The sequence below is a fragment of the Cygnus olor genome, chromosome 1 (assembly GCF_009769625.2).
Source record: "Cygnus olor isolate bCygOlo1 chromosome 1, bCygOlo1.pri.v2, whole genome shotgun sequence".
In the NCBI taxonomy this organism is placed as follows: Eukaryota; Metazoa; Chordata; class Aves; order Anseriformes; family Anatidae; genus Cygnus; species Cygnus olor.
This window is the reverse complement of record NC_049169.1, coordinates 42,270,684-42,291,779: the sequence shown is the minus strand read 5'-3', so window position 1 is coordinate 42,291,779 and position 21,096 is coordinate 42,270,684. Positions and strand designations below refer to the sequence as shown.

Sequence of the window (21,096 nt, the reverse complement as noted above, 5' to 3'; positions counted from 1 at the left end):
GGAAACCTTACAGCGACTTTCCAGTACCTAAAGGGGGCCCGCAGGAAAGCTAGGGAGGGACTCTTTGTCAGGGAGTGCAGTAAAAGGACAAGGAGTAGTGGATTTAAACTTAAGACAGGTACATTTAGATTAGATGTAAGGAAGAAATTCTTTGCTCGGAGGGCATTGAGACACTGGAACAGGTTGCCCAGGGAAACTGGGGGTGCCCCATCCCTGGAGGATGGGGCACCTAGAATTAGGAAAATACTGCTCCTCCAGGTTAAATAAGGATCATACTGGAAAAGGAAAATGAAATACTGTGGTTTTTTTTGGTCTTCCCCCTTTTTCTCTAAGCCTGAAATTTTATTGCCACAACAGCTATCTTCAACATTACTGGCTTTGAAGGCATTGCATTTTTGATAAATATGCTGTTAAACAACAAAGAAAATGTCAAGCCTGCAAGAGGTAAAATCAGGAAATAAGATATTTTTCTCTTACACTTGCAAACAGATGACCCCACAATATGAAGACGGTTCTGCCACAATTAGACAAAGGAGTGGGAAGTGAACAAGAAGGATATAAAATGCAGTTTGCATAAATAGGCTAGAAATAGGTGGTGCAGCAGGGAAAGAAAAAGGAGGACCAGAAAGAGAAAGAAAAGCTGGGGCTCATGTGTCAGCCCATTACTACAGCACTTTCAGAGATTCTTACATGAATATGTATTTATACCATGTAACACTGAACCCCGAAGTCTATGAACTACTTTGGGGATAAAGTGGTGAGAGTGAAGAGGAAAGGCAGAATTCTCCCCCACCTTTTCAAGCAAAACATTGATTACAGAAGCAGGTATTTCAGACGTGAAATGTTAACTATAAACCCAGTCAGTACAAACTTAGGATTTTAACAACTAAACCATTAATCTGACAAGCAGAATAATTCCTTCACTGTCTAAAAGGATTTCATTCCCATGAATGGAGCACCCACACTATTATACAGCTGAAAATAAACAAGTGCTAAATGCCTCTGGAGATAAGGAAGAACCTTCTTCAAGACTGTACCTACTGCACTTTTGAAGAAAATGTTTTAAAATAGTACAAATATGAACAAAGTGTCCTACCACATGCTTCCTTATTCAAGGATCAGCCTTTATTCACAGGAATAACCCACTTGTCTTCCAAAATGGATCTACAGTGTTTGTGATCAAAGGTCTCTCTTGTTTGCTTTTACTAGCATTATTTTCAGAAGTGCTTTTGTAGGTAACACTCTCTTCAAATGTGAAAACTTGGCCATAAAATGAGCTCATTTTAATGTACAGTATTCAGTTACAAGCCATATAACAAGTAAATTAAGAACCAAAGCTAAATGAAATAGGCTACAGCAGGAGATCTCAGAAGAAACAGAGGGTTCTTGAGGCACAGATCCAAAGGGCTTGTTTCGGATGCTATAAAAAAGGGATTAGCAGTGACAACAGTCTAAAGGAGAGATGGAAAGGAGGCTGATGCTAGGTGAACAGAGAACAGAAATAGAAGCAAAGGTCCAGGAGGTAAGTTTTAAAAGGGAGTTTTAGAGTAGACAGGGAACAATCTTTCAAATGAAGGGAATTTATTAAAGGTATCAGGAGGTGGTATCTGTAGGGATATAGTCATGGTATAAAGTAGGTGTGTGGAAGAGCCAAAAGAAACAGCTTTAATTGCATATTCCTTTCGACTGCTTTCCCTACTACAATTCTACTCTCTGACTCCTTTGTCATACAATGTCTGTATGCCAGCACTACTTTTTACCTTTGCTTAAAGGGAACAAGGCCTGGCAAGATCTTCCTATGGAAATAAACTACTTTATTTTTCCTCTGAACAGCACTTGACATAGAATTCTTCACAAATCTCTGCCTTCTTATTGCAATACATTTATGTAGTAGACTGCATTTCTTTTAACTGTCCTAATTATGTAATACTCTTCAATACAACGGTAAATCAGACTTGCAGGCAAGCTGGGCAACAATTTGAACTAGCCAATGTTATTAAAATATTAACAAGTCAGGTTCTGTCAGGTTCCCTCTTTTAGACCTCTTCATTACATTTTTAACTGTTTAGAGAAAGCACTTCTATTGCTGTTCTCTAAAAAGCAGAAAAAATTGAGGGAGAAAACACTGTTATTATTAGTAGAAAATGACACTTCATGGTCATCAGTTTAAAAGCATTACAATCAGCTGCCTCTTCCAAAATTAGAAAAGCTGTGGCTGAAGGCACTTGAAATCAAAGATTAGCAGAAACGCACCCTTTCATTTCCAAAAGAGAGACGATGCTACCAAACATATTGAGTTCTTAATTAAAGAAGACAAAAAAAAATAAATCTTAAGTAAATGAGAAAGGGAGGAATGAATTAAAACAAACATATACACCCAAAAATCATAGACTGGTTTTCAGTAGCTCTTTGCCTATCCACAAATGCTTGCAGCTGTCTGCTCTGCTTTAATGATTGCATCTTGCTCTATTTTGCCACTTCATTTCTCCTCAGCTCTTGCCTGATCATATTTCTAAATGTCACTCACGTTTATGCAGGCCAGTGCACGAAACAAAATTAATTTAACTGAATGGCACATTAATATTATTACTTTTGACAGCATGGAAAACTTATTAACTATAGCATGTCATGAGGCTCGTCTTCTAGTGAGTGGTCTAAGTACAACATAGAAAGGAAATGTAATACAGTTGAAAGTTTTTTATTTTTTTATTTTTGGCTTATCAGGCACCAGGAGAAGTCAAATCACAAAGCTTTTCCATAATTAATAGCAAATTACATGTACATTGTAGTCACTCTACAGAAAATCCTTGTCCTCTTGTGATAGGACGTAGGAAGTCACAGTACAGTACCCTCACATGATTTGAAAACATCTCTTGAAGTAAGTATGGGCACTGTAATGCTTAGTTAATATAGTTTCCACTATGAAAAGAGTGTCTTGTTTCCAAAAGTGATTGACTCAAAAGCTTTAGACTGTAGATTGAAATTACAGCATACATCAGAAAATACGTAGGGTCAGCAGACAGAGAACTGTAATTAAGAATCAAATCAATTACAGACTTCTTACTTGTATCCAATATAGCAACTTATATGAGTGAGGTACTTTTTTCTTTAAAGTAGCACATGCAGATTTTGGTCAGGATCAGTGTTGCACTGTATATGGTGCTGTATCAAAAACCTGTCGCAAACAGAGTCCTTGCTAAAATGACCATACATTTGCAGTTAATGACAAGACAGAATGCACAGATTAAATGAACCAGTAGCTGAGAATGAGTGGCAAGATGGAGTGAGTAATTCTCCATGGATGCTGGTAAATTCTGATGAAATCCAACAGCCCCAGTGAAAGACTATCAGGTGAATTCAGTGACTCCATTACTGAAGCTATACAGTATATTTCTGTTCGCGAATCTGCAATCTGCAAGAACCACGCAGGGAAATTCAGTGGAATCTGTGGATTACTTTCATAGGCAGCTATCTTTTTCCCTTTCCTTTGCAACAAACTATGAAGATAAAATGACCTTGCACCTTGTACCAGTCACAGATATGTTATAAATAAATGGCTTTTTTTTGCAGTGACACTAACTCAGCCTGGTTCATTCAGCTCCTATGGATATATGTCCTCCTTCCTCTCATTTTTTGCTTGCTGTAACAACAGTTCAGCTTTCATGCTCCCCCATGATATCCCCCCGCACTACCTCCAGCTCCCTTCTATGACCCCAAATCACAAACTCCACACAATATGGCAGCCTTCTTCAAAATCTCCTAAATTGGCAGTTAGATAAGAGGCGGTATGTGATGTAGTTGTTCTGAAACTAGAAATGCGCTGGTTAGCTAGTGGCAGGCTGGAGACTTCACCAGTAGGTGAAGTCTTAAGGCAAGACAGTTCTCCACCTGTAATTTATCCAGATGAAGGCTTTTTGCTTCATGTATAATTTCAACCAACACAATGCCATTTATTATTATATAAATGCTATTATTTCCACCCACTGCTTCTGTTCTACAATTACTGGCAGGATTTGAAATCCTGTTCTGTATCCCTGTTTTTCATTTGGAAAGTTTTCTTACATTGCCCTCTTTTACTAATTTTTGCACTGGAGATTTTTCTAGAGCACCCAAGCTTCCTAAAAATATGAGGTAGGGTAAAGGATACACAGTTGGAAGAGGCAAGCTGGAAAACCTCAGAAGTGCTCTTCATGTAGGGCTTTCTAGTTTCTGGGAAGTTGGAAATATGTAAAATACTCTCTCAGATGCTTTCAATATTTTTGTCTTGGTTCCAGTTGAAATGAATAAAATAATGCATGCCCCATGAACAAAAGTTTAGAATTCAGCTTGGGAAAAATCTGTGCTCAGTTCAAAAATGATTTTCTCCTAACTATCGCTGTGTATTCAAATCTATTGACTTTCTCTTACCAGACTCATTGCCACTTCTTAAACCAAGCATTCAAAAACACATTGTTATGAATCCACTGAAATATATTCAAGTTTTTGGATAAATACATATGGGTAAAAGCCTCTTATATTACTCCACTTCCCCAGTATTTCACTTTGAAAAATGCATTCTCTTAACGCATTCTTTAGGAAGACAAGACAGCTCATCAAAGGTCATCGTAGCAATCAGTACAACACACTGAATTTCATTAATCTCTTCAGTAAAAAAGAACGAGGTCACCACAGTCATCTATAAAAATCTAGGAAAGAAGACTGTACTTATCATGAAATCTCTGGCTCAATAATATTCATTTTTAATAAATCTTAGACCACAAGGGAAATTCTGTAAGACTGGAATGGTGCTAATGCTATGCCCATCTTACTCAAAAAAGGCCAAATGGGATGAAGGCGGAATCTATCAGCCAATTGCCTTTTATCAAACCCAGATAAAACAATGAAGAATTCATAAAAGTTTGCATTAATGATGGTTTAAAGGATGTGGAATGTAATGAATGTGAAGTCATATGGTTATCTGGAAAACAGGCCTTTTCAACTAAAATCAGATTCATTCTTTGATAAGATTGTAAATTTGCCTGATGAAGGAAACATGCAAAAAAACCATTTGAAGGTCTGTTGCTGTTTTTACAAATATGAAAGTAAATTTTTCTACTGATAAAGTAGGCAAAATTATCATAATAATAACTACTAATGCAACAGGTTGGTCAGAAAGTGCTAAATCACCTAGTCACCTGGAAACAATCACATAGATCACATTTTTATACAGACAGAAGCAAAAATCTGACATCCTAGGAAAAAGAACTCAGACTATTTCTATATATATACTGAATCTGGAAATATATCTTACAAGGCAGTGTTTCCTGCTAAGCAGTTAGGGTCATAAGCTATAGGCCATGAACTGAAAGTGCAATGCTATGCTAAAGAGTCAACAGTAGAAGAGCAGAAGTAGCATGTGACTTTGCTTCTCTGGCAAGAATAGCATGAATGCTGCATACAGTTCTTGTGTATGTATTTTAAAAAGATTTTGAAAAGTAGAAAGAATGTGAAAGGTCGCAACTCTTATTGGGAAACTGGAGAAAAAGCCTGATCATGAGAAACGTGAAAGATGAATTTCTTCAGTTTTTTTAAAACATGATTGAAAGTGACTTGATTGCAGTGCATAAGCACGTCCATGGAGAGGAAGTATCATAGATTAAATGGCCTGAATCTAGTGAAGAAGAGCATAACAAGAATCAGGGACTTGACGTAGAATCCAAAAACATCCACATAAGAAATAAAGTACACATTTTAAATGGAGAGATAAGAGTAATTGTTGAAGTTATGAGTGATGTGTTACTTTCTCCATTACTGATGTTTTTAACTTCTTTGATTTGTAGACTCTTTAAGTGTGTTCCAACAGAGGTGCAAAGCTGCCTATAACAAATGCTAGTCTATTGACAACAGCCTTAGCTTCGTAACACTTGTCAGTACGATCTCACACAGAATTATCCAGCAGGATTTTCACAAAATTCTGATTAGACAATATCACAATGTGTCATGGGAGAGGTATTTTGGTGAAATTCTAAAATAAACATGCAGGATAATGCCAAAAGGCCTGAGCTTTCAAAGTCTGCAGTCTGTGGCCAAGTAGCCATGACAAAACATCATGAACTGAGAATCAGAGGGTTTCTAGCTCCTTGCTCCAAAACCAAGCAACACCTAACTTCCAAGCTTTTTAGAGCATTTCCTTGTGTCTCCCTCTCTCCCAGCATGGCACAGAGGTAACACTACTGTCTTGCAGATGCAGCAGGTTTCCTACTTTGAGTTTGATTATAGAAGATTCTTTATATTCTTTAAAATGTTCCTTGAAGATTTAGGAGTCCCTCAGATTTAGGGCAGACAACCTCATCTAATTTAGAAAAAACATCCAATTTGATAGGAAACCACACTATTTCTAAATAAAATATAGGCTCTTGGAATGACAGATTTTGTTGTTGTTGTTCCAGAAAGAAAATGTTAATGTTAGCTAGTCTAGTCTCAGTGCAAACAAAACATCAGATTTAAAGACCCGTCATCCTCAGTGAGTTGTAAGAACTCAAATAGTGGTGTCTTCTGGAAATAAACCCAAGTAATCAATGAACAGGTGGGCTAAAAAAATCTAAGGAGCATGTCCCAGTGTTTATACACAAGATATTCACAGCTTTTTATGTAGGGATTGTGCTCAAGGCTGACAAACAGCCAGTTTTCATGATACGGAATATATAAACAAGAAAGTTTCAGGGTCTTAAATTCTTATATAATGAGACCAGTGTTTGTGCTTGCAGGAACTTATGCAGAGCTCTAGAGCTGAAATCCAAGCAGGAAGCCAATATTCTCAAGCCATTCTGGAACACGATTGCTGCAGCAAATCTAGTAGATTAATTAAATTCTTAATTAAAATCTGTTCTCATTTACAGTTATCATATATCAGGCAATATTAATTATTGTTGGACTTCATGTCTTTAAATATGAAAGATGTAACTTTTAATACACTAAATGAACATTTTTTTCATTTAGGCAGATGGATAAAACTAAAATCACACCATTCTCTGCTGAAAATTAGTAGTATGGTATTACAGACAAATATTCTGAAGAAATACTCATGCCTTTTAAATGACTTTAAAGACTCAGTGATTCAAAGGATATGTAGAAAAGTATAATTCTATATTTAGAGAAACATTATTATTATTTCTATATCGAATTGCAATGAGACAATTTTTTGTGGAAAAAAAAGAGGATAGGAAATGCTCTGGTACTGGATGGCACATGAACTTAATGGTGTATTTTTTATCTTTTTTTTTTTTTTTACGGCTCTGACATGTGTTTTAATATATAAGTTAATGCCTGAGAGTCATAGAAAAAGAAAATGCAGGAAAGAAAATCTGCTATGACAAGATAAAAATCATGGGTTACAGAGATGTGCTGTGGAAGAACTGCTTTTATTCTGTGTCACTGAATTGTAATAGTTGTACCTATTTTCCGTACAATAAGTACAAAAGCAAAAAAAATAAATCAGAGTAATCAAAATTAATTCAAATGACCCACATCTCCTAGAAAACTTGCCTGCTTTAACCATCACAGAAAATTAATGTTTGGCCTGACTGATTAATGTGAAAGTCTGAATGAATGAAAACACTTTCAGCATAATCCACAGCTATCTAATTCTGGGCTGGGCATTAACAGACAGGGGACGTCAGCTGCAGACCTCAGGGTACTTGCATGAAAATAAGCTGCCGCCTGTTGTGAAGCCTGAACTCCACTCATCAACAGAGATCCTCCTGTCAATTTTTCATGCTACTGAAGAAGACATAGGAAAGCAGAGGTAAAATAACTGGGTTCCAGACAACTCAGCAGCTCTGAGGACTACCTGGAGCAATTTAAGTAACACATAAACTTCATTAAGAATCTAATTGGGAGCTCTGCCTACTTCTGTCCATACCAGTGAGAAGCTGCAGTGCCATGTTCTACACTGGTGGCATCTAAAGCAAGTTATAAACCCCACATAACACTAATCTTATAGGGAGTGATTTAGGTTAGAATTTTATGGCAAGGTCTGTATCTAAGAAGAAAAGATTTGATCTCAAGGTCAGCTACAAGTGGAAAAAGGCACTAGGGTTCCCAAATTTAGTTGCCATCATCAGTGACAGTGGAAGTAGCAATAATTTCTAATTCTGTTCTGTTATAGGTGAATGCATCCAACCGATCAAGCAGCAATAACATACCACTTTGAACTCTTTTTCTTTCTGATGGTTTGGAAACTCCTGCCTTTGGCACTATTTCTATAGTTGTAATTGCAGATATAGTCCTCAAGGAAAATATCTTGGCCTACGTGTCACTGGGTTCAGCTGCAGGTATTTCTCTTCATCTAGTGCTATGCCAGCAAGAAGCACATACAGACTGGTTGCAAAAGCATACCTGGGTTCAGAAAAGAAAGCAGAACTGATGACTGTAACTCAAAGAAAGTAGTGTTCTGCTCTAAGTAGACAGCAGGGGTAGTAATTCTGTGGTAGTGAACACACTCAGGTCCTCCACAGAAACCAATTCATATTGTGGAAGCTCTGCCAATGGAAGGGACAGAACCACTGTTCTGCAGTATCACTCCATCCGTCTGTCAGGCAGCCATCCAAAATAAAAAGTCTCAGTTAATGCAATTAAAGGCTGCTTGTGAAACTACTGAAGTTTTCACAAAAGCTTTTTTGGTTCCATCACAGAAGATACATCATCAAAGAAAGATGTATTTCTGCTCCATACTCAAGGCCACATCTTACACACACAGAGTGAGAATATGATGAGAAATGAGGAGGTGGAGTGATTCACAGAAGTTTGATCTCTGGTCAACATAGATACTAAAAACCCAATAACTTTAGACTGCGGAGGCTAAAATGTGCAGCTTAATTATTAACCGACTCAGGTTTATAGAACGATGGTAAAGGTTAAAATAAAATGCCTAAAAGAATAAGAAACTGAGAGACAAGACAGCATTTTATGATTTTTTCCCTTTGTGTGGCCAGTGATGTGAAAATCTACAGAAAGACACATAGAGGAGAGAGGAGAAATGGTTTGATATTTAGACAGTGCCATCATTCTTGGAGTAAAATTCCTCACTCTTAGAATTATAGATGACAGAGACATTACAAAAATGAATTGTATAGCACCAATATTGTAAATGTTCATGCTCAGATAAGGTACAGAAAAACATTTATATCTATCTTCTTTTCCTCTTTAAATCTTATGGTGTAGAGTTACCTATGAACATCCACGAATAATAATATTTGCTTTGATCTGTGTGATTGAAAATGAAAGACTAGCCATAATCAGCCCTTCAGAAAGAACTGTGTGTGTGTAGCAGAATGCAAGATCTTAGAAACTGGAAATGTCAGTTCTCCATTAACCTACATGGTAAGAATACATAGACTGCAGAAACAGAGATATTCTATGACGATTTTTTTTCTGCAAGTTATTATTTTGTACAACAGCATTCAGCCCAGACTGAATTAGACATGAACAAGAGAAAAAGGCAATGTTATCCAAAGGTTTATAAAATCTAATTTAAATCCCCATGTCCTGAGTGTCGAGTGTCCTATAGTTATGATGATAACATTCAGAGTAAGCTGTAGAGGGCTTTGGAAAAGAATGATGAAAGTATAAGGTTGATTGCACTAAAAACACACAGTTACATCAACAGTACCACACCAACATAACAACACATCAGCCAATGTGAATAATTTCCTACAGGTAACTGTAGGAATGAGTTACTATCTGTTATCAATTTAGCCTAGAAATAAGACCTGGTATAACATCCTAAATTCATATACTCTGCTTCTTAAAAACATTAACATAAAACCAATAGAAGCTCAATACCACCAAATTGAAAATACAGTACTATATTTTAGATTCTAACTGTGATTTCTGTAAAATAAGAGCATTTGGTGCTACTGCCTGTCACAGGTACAGTGCAAAGTGCTTCAAATGCCAGTTAAGCTCACAGTTAAACTAAGCTGAAACACAATAAACAGGCTTTGAAAAGAGGTTAAATGGTTACTATGGTAATCCCTGACATGGTCTAAATTGGTGTTTAAGAGCTGACAGAGGAAAAAAATGAAGAAAATGACTAACTCCTTTCCCAGACTGCTATTGCTAAATCTTTGTCTTTAACCTTTTCAAAAATACATCTTTCTCTGGTGTTTCTGGAAACCAAGATGCTCTAGTCTGAAATGGAGTGGGCACAACAACTAGAGGAGACCACAGTCCCATACTATGCTTCAACCTTTTCCCGAAAAAGCTGTCTTCTTTGTGAGAGCTGGTTGTTCCTTGTGCGTGTTAAAATTCTGGTCTCTGATCTGAAGGTTGCTGACAAAGCTTCCTCCTAATGACACTTACCTAATGACACCTGGTTCATGTAGCAGCAATCAGATAATGATTTTTCTTACTCTGTCAGCTTGCAAAAGGAGGTAAGAAAAAGAAATAAATTATCACCTTGGACTACTGCAAATCTTTTGCCTAGAATCCCAGTGAGAACTGCAACTTTTGCCTGTGGATAATGCATTCACTGGTGCTGGTAGTCAGAAAAATAAGTAGGCACATAAAAGTCCGTGTGGAGAACAATACAGGAGAATTTCATTTATGGTATGTTCTGTGGTCCTTCCATGCCAATCAGCAGACTCTGCACATGTGCTTACAAACCCTCTCAGACTGCAGAGTTTTATAACTGGGAGTACCATGAGTTTATGTCTGAATTCTCTGGAATTCCTTCTATGCTTCAAACCAAAACATCTCTTTGTAGTGCAGTCTTAGTTTCTTCCCCTTGGAATATACTTCAATTCATGCAAATGACTGATACCTCAACAAGCTGAATGAATCACCTGCAGGTACCTGGCAGAATGCTTCCAGCATCTAAGCAATATAGATTCTGCTTAAGATTTCATAAAAAGATCTCTTACGATGATTTTGATCCCTCTCAGCATATTTCTCAAAAGGCTCCCCAGAACCTTGTTATCCAAATGCTACTGTGTGTTTAACATCCAAGTCAAATGCTTTTGAGCTCCTTGGTTGATCTGGCTTTTCTCCTCTATTAAGCATTTTAAAATAACCTGTATTTGAGCTATTAAGAAAAAAAAACAACAAACATTAACATGAAGAGGGGAATTGTCTGCTATTCCTTCCTTTTGTGTCGTAACTTTTGGCAAGGTTGTTAGGAATGTGCCTTGCCTAGAACCATTATTAATATTGTTTTTTGTGTAGATAATTAGAAGATGTAGAGCACCAAGTATAGGATGCACCTTGTCAGCGCAGTTTAACCTCAAGATGCCCTTCCACGCTTCAAAGTCAAATGTGAGTAAGCATGTTTTGGACAGTTATGCAATGCAAGTTTTTTTATCTGACAGAGAATACTATCCAGAATCAATGGGGTCCAGCATGGACAGAATTTAGCACTATCAACCAACTCCTGCTTCTTGTCTACTGTCCTCTATACTTGAATTCAATGTCTATAAAGCCAGAGAGTCTGACGTGAATCAAGACAAGTTCCCCTTTTTTCTTATTTTGGTTAAGCCAATTACATTATTTTTGTTATAAAACAAGAATGCCTCTGACCTCTAAGGCTTGGTGCCTTTTCCAGAGAGGGAGCAAAGAAACATAATACCCAACAAATGTATACAGGGGGATTGTCAGCAGTTTGAACGTGAAAGGTGAGAAAAGAAATGCAGAATTCTAATAGTCTGAAACAGTCAGATGCTGCTCTACTTAAGTCACATAGTTTTATCTTTCAAATTGTAGATTTCAATATCTTCAATTTAAAGAGGAAAAACAACTAGTTAACTGCTGAATAATTTCATATCAGGCTTGCTTATTCTCAAATTTTAGCTATCTCCCTCATATTAAGATCTTCAGTTTTGTTCCCTGTCTCATTACCAAATTCAGCTGCTCTTTAGGACAGCTGTTGCACTTATTGTATATTCAACATCCTGCATTTACTGCGTGTAATTCTGCCACAAAATCTGAAAATTAAAACACCCTTAAACTTAACATTTTAGAGTTTTAACTGGGTGAAAGATGAAGTGAATTTGAGAAAACTTGAACATCATACAGAAAACATAGTGATCCAATATAATATGCAGCTAAATAAAGGAGACCTCACATTTTAAAATTTGACACTCTGACAGCATCTCCATAGGGATAATGATACTTTCTTTTTGCAAAGCACTATGATATCTCCAAAGCTGTACAAGAGCTAAGTGTTATTATTAGAGATAGGAAAAGGCCCATTAGATCATCTGTCCATCTCTGATATAATGGGAAATGACAGTGATTTGCTGCTGTGATTTGACAGTGACATTTGTAAAAATGTCCTTTCCTCTTAACTTTCTGCAAGTTTCAGTGCTGAGGATTCAATAAGCTAGATGGCTTACTAGTTTTGTCAGTCTCCAACTTCTCTGAAGCTTACAGAGGCATTAAATAAATATACCCATTTCAGGCCCACTTTTCCATCTCCATCTTTCAACTTTTATTTTTTGAGGAGGAAGGGAAGAATAATCCACATGAATAACATGCTTGTCAAGCTTCACAGAATTGCTCTTCCACTCCCCAGCTGCAGACTGCCCGCTTCTCACGCATCTGCAAGGCAGTACTGTAGCATCTCTCCTGATTGGGATTGTGCATCATGTAGGAGGGAAGCTGTTGTCCACCTTGCTGGTGTTTTCTAGCAGATTCCCACCTCAGAAGCCACGTACAAAATATACCTATCACAGCCCACTGTGATACAAACACGCATACATCAGGTAATTCATTCACAGCAGGTTCCTTGTCATATACTGCATATAGTCTTATGTGATGGCAGTCATAAGAGGTCTGCAGAAGTCTTGGTGGTGGATACTGGCAGGTCAAAGATCCTTATTCCCATTGAATAAGGTTCTGCTTCTCCACTGCTTTCAAGAGCAAGAATTGTTTCTGCTCTTCCTTGTATTGCCCCTACTCCTAAAAAAAATAATTTAAATGTTTGCTGCAACAGGTTTTCAATTAAAGTGCCAATATAACAAAATGGATGAAGAAAAATCAGTTGAAGTATGCAGGAGATGACTCTCGGTATGATTCATACTGCTGTGAGCAAAGAAGAGGTCTGTCTGGCCTTCTGTACCAGAGTGATAACAGATATTGGATGCAGCGTGTACTCAGATAAAGTTAATGGCAGTGACATCTGGTAGGTGACACAGAGGAGCAAACTCCTATCATCTGTTTTTTTACGCTCTGTGCCCAAACCATTATATGTCAGACTTGGTAAAAGTGAATAATCTTTCAGTATCTACCACTCTTCCCTCCTATGCTCTCAGTCATAGGAGACTGAAGGACTACCAGATTAATCACCATCATATATTCACAAAGACAGTTGAGCTCAAAGCAGCTAGGGAAAAAGGATTCAAGGAATGTAGCTTGTTAATAGTGGCCTCCCCAACATTTAGCAGTCATTGTACAGACTCATACTTTTCCAAAGCTCTATCTCGGTCATAGCAAAAACTTACATAAAGTCTTGTACCTTCAAAGTGATTCACCAACATAAATATATTAATAAGACCTTTCCCAGAAGACAATGGAGTATCAGGGAGACGGCATTCAAATGGCTGGACTGTGAGAGGTAGAGCTTCAAATATTTCATTAAACCTTCATCCTCTGCCATCAATTTCAAGCTCATTTAGAAGAAAGGATAGAAAGTACTGTATAGCTTCATGAGCAAATAGAAGAGTAACAGCTCATAAAATGATTTTGCCCTCTATGATTACAGTGTTAATTAAATTGTATATTCTATGATGTGCAACAACTGAATTCTACATGAAGTGAAATAAAAATAAGATTTTCATACTCAGTTTGAATGATGCCACCTAGATGGCTCTTTCAAAGTGATTGGTGACAACTGCCACTGATGTGCTTTGGCATAAATCTTGTTTTCAGGTCATAATGAAGACATTAAGGATATTTTGGTATGTGATCCTTAATTGTCTACATATTCAGAATTCTACTTAGTGGTAGGTTTTTAAGAACAGACAAACCTAACTGAATGCTGTAAGGGCTAAAAAGAAAATAAATCATGTCATTCTTCAAATAATGCAGACTACGTATAGAGGTGCTTTTCAGGGATGAATTCATTATGCAATGACAACATGTAGAATAGTCTATGAAAGATTTTTTGTGGTAATAGAATTTCATTTGTCATACAATTTTAGATGAAATCCAGTTGCTTAGGGTTTTAATTCAATTTTATCATGTTTTCTTACAATTAGTAAGGCAGGCTGCCATGTGATGTTTATGGTCACTGTCAAGACACACACATGTTTCTGTTGTTATACATCTGCCCCATGTAAATCATGTTAGTCTTTACATGTGCAGTACTGTATTTGTTAATTCTGGAGCCAGAGTACTGCTTGGTCAGAGGTATATCTGCCATGAATTCTTCAAGGTCTGCTGTGGCAGCCAGTAATGGGTTTATAGAGATAGGGCCTCTCCCAACCCTTTCTGTCCCTTGCTAGTTATTGCATAAAATCTACTGGAATTTGTTTGGCATTTTTGCTGCTGAGCAAAGCGGCTGGAACATCAAAGGTGGCGAGGTAGTCAAATCTGGAAATATGAATGACATTTTCTGTGAAACACAGCTCCCCAAACCACTGACAGATGTAACTCTCTTGGTTCTTGGTAGAGATTTCTTTTCCAAATTGTGCCTTTTTATCTTTAGCTCTATACTTGGAAGGAAAATGTACCATAAAGCCTGGTTACCAATATCAGTTGCAATAAGGGAGCCATGCAAATGCTGCCTCAATGAAATAATTCCATGCAGAATAGTCTTAATGTAGCAGTGACTTTCAAATCAATGCACAGTGGAAGAAATTCATCTGAAATACAGTCTTTAAAAGCAAATATTCAAAATGGCAAGATTGAAATCTACTATTTTGAAAATCTGAGAAGACAGGATGATTCAGCATTTGCTGTTATTTTTCACAACTTGTAGTCTCAACCCAATATTCATTTTTTTTTTTTCACTTGTATTATGGTAAGATTTCATCCAGAGATTATCCCTTCAATTATAGAAACTGTGGTTCGAATCCAGAGCAAATTATTAGCTAAATTAGACAACGAGGAATGCAGACTCAGATTCCTTCTTCTCTCACCAGAGAATTGAAGCATGCTGTGTAATCTGACTAATATGAGTGGGCAGATATTACGTAGCAATCAAAAGGAAAACTAATGAAAAATTGAGCACAAAATAGTCTTATAACAAGCAAAAAGGTGGATGTGCCAGTATGAACAGCCTCACAGGATACAAAATTTAGTGGTGAAATATTTCCAAAAAGCATCTTGTGTACACGTACCATTACACACACTAAATAATGAATGTATTGGATGTTGGCACAGAGAGGAAAATAATAAAAGGTGATTAATATTTGAGAAAAATGTCATTCATTCCAAGGTATCTATCAAATCCATATTCTAATCAATGGATATTATTACATAGAAGTTCAATAAAATTGTAAAGTATTTTAATAAAAACCTACTATTTTCTTTATGCGCAATAAGATGCTTCAAGATGCAAACATTCAGAATTATTTGCGCCACAAAAAAGCCTAAATGCACAGTATTCTTATGATTCAAATGCAAATTTTCTGTATCCAAAGTGCTCCAACTCAATAAAAAGTCAAACTCATGAAGACTTCCCTTAATATGTTGCATAAAGTATCAAAAAGATTGAAAATAGGATTAGCAAAGGAGAATGTACTTTTCAGTGAGTATTGGAAAAGATGATTATCAAAATTTATCAGGCGAAGTAAGTCTGAGAAACGCTGATAACAGATGGGAACTGTCTTGGCAAAAAAAATGTTGCTAGTTTGACTGTTTCTCCGACTGAGTACAAAAGTATCCTGAAAAATAGAACCAGCCAATTTTTCTTACCTCTTCTTTCTCTGCACTTTGCAAGTCCCTCCACTCCTCAGTCACATGACCGAAGTCCACCGTGTTCATTGCAACCTTATATTCCCCTATGATATCATGTTTGGAGAAACGATCAAAGTCATAAACTGCCATCACTAAAGTTTTTCCACCCAGCTCCGAGTATGGCACCTGTAAAGAAGAGAGAATGACAAACTCAGTATCTCAGACAATAAAGATCAGTCCACTACAATGCAAATCTATTTCTTTGGTTTATCAGCTGTCATCTCAGGTAAATTGAAAAGCGGAGAAAATTATGAGGTGTATTTGTTTCGGAGTCACCAGATGCAGTATTTTTCAAGACCAGGCTATGGCACCCAATAGAACAATGTGGCAGCTCACTCATCACTCTACGGGTTTTTCTCATTTTACTTCAAATTATATTGTGGGTGATGAAACTGAAACAGGAAGCCCAATTATTTGCACTGAAGACACATGAACTTTTCACACAATGGTGTCTTTTCCTCAATAAATCAAGTGTCATCACTCAGAAATGGGTAGCTCCCAGACTGATGAAAAAACATAACTGCCTTACTGTATCTGACATGAAGTAATTAGACACTAAATAGTTTTCTTACAGTACCACTACCTATTACTTGCCAAGGCATATTTTTCATTATTATACCTTTCACACTGCAGATACTAAGGTGCCTATAAGTCACAGTGTACAGTTAGATATTGTGGTGGCAGAAGGCCAACTTCTGACATTCTCCAGCTGTTCTGATGTGTTTCAGACAGATGCTGTGGGTTTGGATGTTTATGAGTCACATTTTTAATATTCAGATGAAGATGTGCAGTTCAGGTAAGCTACACTTGAGTGGCTGTCTGGAAAAAAACGAATTAGGAATTGTTTGGACTTATATTGAACACTTGGTCAATATGAATATATTCTGCAAATATAAATGGTTTCCATGGGCTTCAGCAAACATTCCTCTATTAATTGTCTCTATAAGAAGAGAACTGAAAGCATGGCATGGTCACTGGCCTTGTTAACCGCTGTATGTTCTGGTCTGTTTAAACCCTAGGATTGTTGTCCTTTAATACTGTTTAGCTTCTGCTTGCTCTTTAAAATACTGAAGAATGACATGAGTAGTTTTTCTTTTTCATAATATTTTATATAATGTTTAAAAGAAGCTTTTCAAGTTGAGAGCCAGCTCCAGCTTCCATTACTGAGTACAATAATTTCAATGAGTACAGGGTTGTGCATTACAGTAAAAGTAAATAAATACTACAGCAAAGCCTATTTTGATTCTGTAAATTATTTATAGCTTCTAAAAAGCTATAGAAGACAAATGTATGTGGAAGGCAAAAATCTAAATAATTTCACTTTTATTTTTATGCAGCATCAAAAACAGAAAAGAAATGTTCTAAAGCTTCTTTCTCCTCCAGTTAACTATAGTGCCTAATGGATTCTGGTCATTTGGAATGCAGGAAAAGACTACATATATTGTCATTCATTTTTTATCATTAACTTGACCTCAGTGAAGCTTCTTTTTTAAAGAAGATCTAGTGGCAATGCTTCCTCCATCCATTACCTCTAAAGCAGCCTAAGCCTACAGCTTCGTTCGGGACAACCAAGGATGTTCCCAGCTCTTGTAAAGGATTGCTCCCTCTCCCTGCTTTCTGCTGTGCTCGGAGGTACTCAGCCTCTTAGTGCAGGTGAGACCTTGCTTAAAAGACACATATAGAGTCTTTTTCTGTCACAGACATGTCACCCTTCCAGACACAAACCCTCTCTCTGCTTTGGGATAGATGCAGGAGCCTTTCATTGGGAATCATTTTAATCACCATTGTGGGCCTGGGGAGAAACACTTTTGTCTCTTCCAGACTGGTACAGCCCAGCTAGGATTTCTCAGTTTCCTTTCACTAGCTCAGTGCAGGTATACAGTTCAGGCAGCTGTAGCCTGATGAACACCTAAACCCTGGAATGGCACCATGGATGTCTAGGAAAGAAAAATGAAAGGGGACTAACGCAGGGAACTACCTGAAGAAGATCCTAATCTTGGACCTATTAGGTCCAGGTCTCAAGACACAATACAGAAGAAAAACTACTCATATCTTCCACATTAGCCTTTCTTTGGAAGGAAGGCAGACAGCTCACAGCTGTGTCCTGGGAGAAGGTAATAAAACAGCCCTGGGTTTCCCTGTGGGCAGCTCTGCCTGAGAGATGGATAAGAGGGCTGCCAGCAGAAGCTGTGACCCACCTGAAGTGGGTCACTGGAGTAAGACTCTGCCCAAGTAAGTGAGATGCTGTCAGTAATTCCCAGGGAAATTAAAGTTGCAGCACTAATTAAATGGTCACTTGTCTTCTTTTACTGTAGTCCCAGAACAATGATAGTACTTGGCATGCTCCATAAATTTTCTCTTGAGTACAGACCACAGTACTCAGGGGATGATCAGTACCACATTGGGATGCACCTAAACACTTCTGTCAGGTCTTGCTTGGAAAACACACATTTTTCAGTAGAGTAAAATTTGCTTATTATGATGTGACTTAAAACAAGTGGACATTATAGTCCAGCAGTGGATGCTCTGATTTATATTTTGTGTTTTCATCTTAGGTGACAGCATTATTGGTTCTTGCTTTTCTTTTGTGAGCTGCAGGGGATCTGTAATTTATATCACTGTTTCCTTTTAAATACTCTCTTAGGGAAGCTCAGGAAAAAATAACTCCCCACAAAAGATTATTTTTATGGACATCTTCAAGGGAAAACATAAGCTTATATATTCAGTAGTAGTTCTGGCCTCCAGGGATATCTTTCTCATTGAATGATTACATAGCCTGAATCTCTCACTGTTCCTGTTTTCAATCTGTAGCTGTCTTTATAAGATTGGGCATAGAAAAAAAGGCCTAAAGTAACAGCAAAAGAATGTATATTAGGAGAAGCCCTTTGAAACATGCTGAATAGTGTATTTTATTTTACTTAACTGGAGTTTAGGTATGGCTACAGTTTTAGAAATATACTATTGAGAGATAACGTTGGAACAACTTAAACTTTACAATGTAAGGTATAGCTATATTTATTTAATATGTATATTATTAACCGAGACATGATTTCTATTCATATATAAAGTAGCATGGTAAAGGATTACTATGACAGACTAGCAAGATTAATCTGCCATACTGTCCTTCATCCATTTATCTTCCCCGAGTTTTTATCTATTTCTGAGGCAAAAAAAAATGGTATACTGAAATTCATAGATCAGACTACAAAGAAATTTAAAGAAAATGCTGGTTCAGTGAAATTCACCTGACAGTTGTCAAAATTTCAGTTTTCCTACCTTCTTGTAAGTTTCATCTAGCCAGAAAATATGGATCAGATTGTCATAAATCAGGATAACTGAAATGCCTAAAATCAAACCATGCCTTTTACACTATTGAGGTCTGCCCCTGAGCTATACCATTTTCATCATAAGACTGAATATTAGAGGTTTCTACAACATGAAAAATCACTATGTCACAGTTACCAATTAACTAAGATGTTTAACTTCGTAGTCGAGCATGAGATGCATAGTGGCTAAATAGTTTCAATAATTATCAAAAAAATACCTTGAATGTAAATTGCTCATTGAAAACAGGGTTGAGGGTCTTTCTGTGGACTTTTGTCTCATATTTCTTCTTCTTATCAGGCAGCAGAAACACTTTCACATAGGGATCAGATGTACCACCCATATCTAATGCAGGCAGCTCAGCTGCTTGAATAATCCCAACCAGAAGCTGAAAAGACAGAAAAACAGCAGAATGAAATTTCAAATAGATATTTATAAATGAAAAACTGTAACAGACAAGTACACATGCACACTCTATTTCTGGTCTATGAAAAACTATTCCCCTCGACCTTCAAAGAAGGCAAGCGAAGCAACACTATAGACTTTTGAAAACCAATTATGGCAGATGCAGACGGTACAAAGGCTGTGTTTAAGCAGAAAAGAGGTTTTCAAAGGGCAGCTGATTACAGCTAAATACAGACTTCATCTTTTTAAAGACTGCAATCAAATAACTTTCAATTGCCATCGCCTCTTGTGCATTATTTTTCTATGCTGCGCACCATGAATAGAAATCACATTATTAAACAATCAAGAATGTCTAATTTTGACTACAAAATTTGTATTCTAAATCCCCAACACATAACCTTCCCCCCCCTCCAAAACACAAAAAGGTGATATATCAAACACAAGTCCTCAGGTAGAGCTTTATTGAAAACAAATGGGTCTTGCAGTCTTTCTTATGTTTAATTTCTCTTGATAGGTATGTGGATTGGTTTAGGCAGTAGTCTAAGGACACCATATTAAAAACAAACAAACAAACAAACACAACAACAACACCCACCATGAAAACTGACATCTGGTAACTAAGTCCTAATAACAATTCTTAATCTCACTGTAAGACAGAAAAGTTAGTTTCTTAAATCTTTTACATACTTTTAAAATAGGACTGCAGCACATTTGAAACTTGTAAATGCCATGGTCATTTTTTAGTGTTACAAATGAAGTCATATGTTATGTTATGTTATGTTTTCTAGACATCCCAGCCTATATTAGGCTGCATCAGCATAATGGAGTTAAGAGAAAGAAAATACTTTTAATTCTGATTTAATAGGCATGAAACTAAGGTAAACATTCAAATGAGTCTTCAAGGTCAATCAGGAGACAAGTGATTAAAAACTGGGACAAAAAATCTGAAAATACTTTCTTCTAAATCAGTGCTTCAGTCATAATGTATTGTCTCCTCTCATGGATGAATTGTTTAAAATTGGAATCAGAAGCTCTAACAAACAGAATACAGAACATTATAGTCAATCTAGGAAAGAAACTCCTGCCTTCTGAAAGTCTTCTCAGAGTTGGACAGTCTTTTTCCAATTGTAAACTCTCCGTATGGCCTGCATGTTTTCCTACTTACGGGCCTCTTAAACTCCATGAAGCATTTTCCTTTAGCTATATGAAACACTTTTTCTCTTCTCTCTTGTTCTTATTCTAGATGCATAGTATTTTATAAATACAAGAATAGCCTCAGAATCTACATCAAGTCTTTCACATCAGAGAGTGAAAAACAAATCTATTCCGTCTAATTAACAAACTGGAAACACAATTCAATTAATTAATTAATTAATTCTCCTTTAAAAATTGTCTCTGTAAAACTGAAGCATCACGCTAGAGAGTAAATTGGTT

At 36.8% G+C, this 21,096-nt stretch overlaps 1 protein-coding gene across 5 annotated transcripts in view; it reads right to left on the bottom strand.

The window, feature by feature from the left end:
- Positions 1-21,096, bottom strand: part of SYT1 (synaptotagmin 1) — a 356,060-nt gene that overhangs the window by 58,494 nt on the left and 276,470 nt on the right. For all 5 annotated transcript variants that reach the window (XM_040553936.1, XM_040553955.1, XM_040553947.1 and 2 more), the window contains 2 exons: positions 19,478-19,645; positions 15,892-16,059 (listed from right to left, as the gene is read on the bottom strand). In XM_040553936.1, the coding sequence (XP_040409870.1) occupies positions 15,892-16,059; positions 19,478-19,645 (336 nt within the window). The remainder of the gene's footprint in view (positions 1-15,891; positions 16,060-19,477; positions 19,646-21,096) is intronic.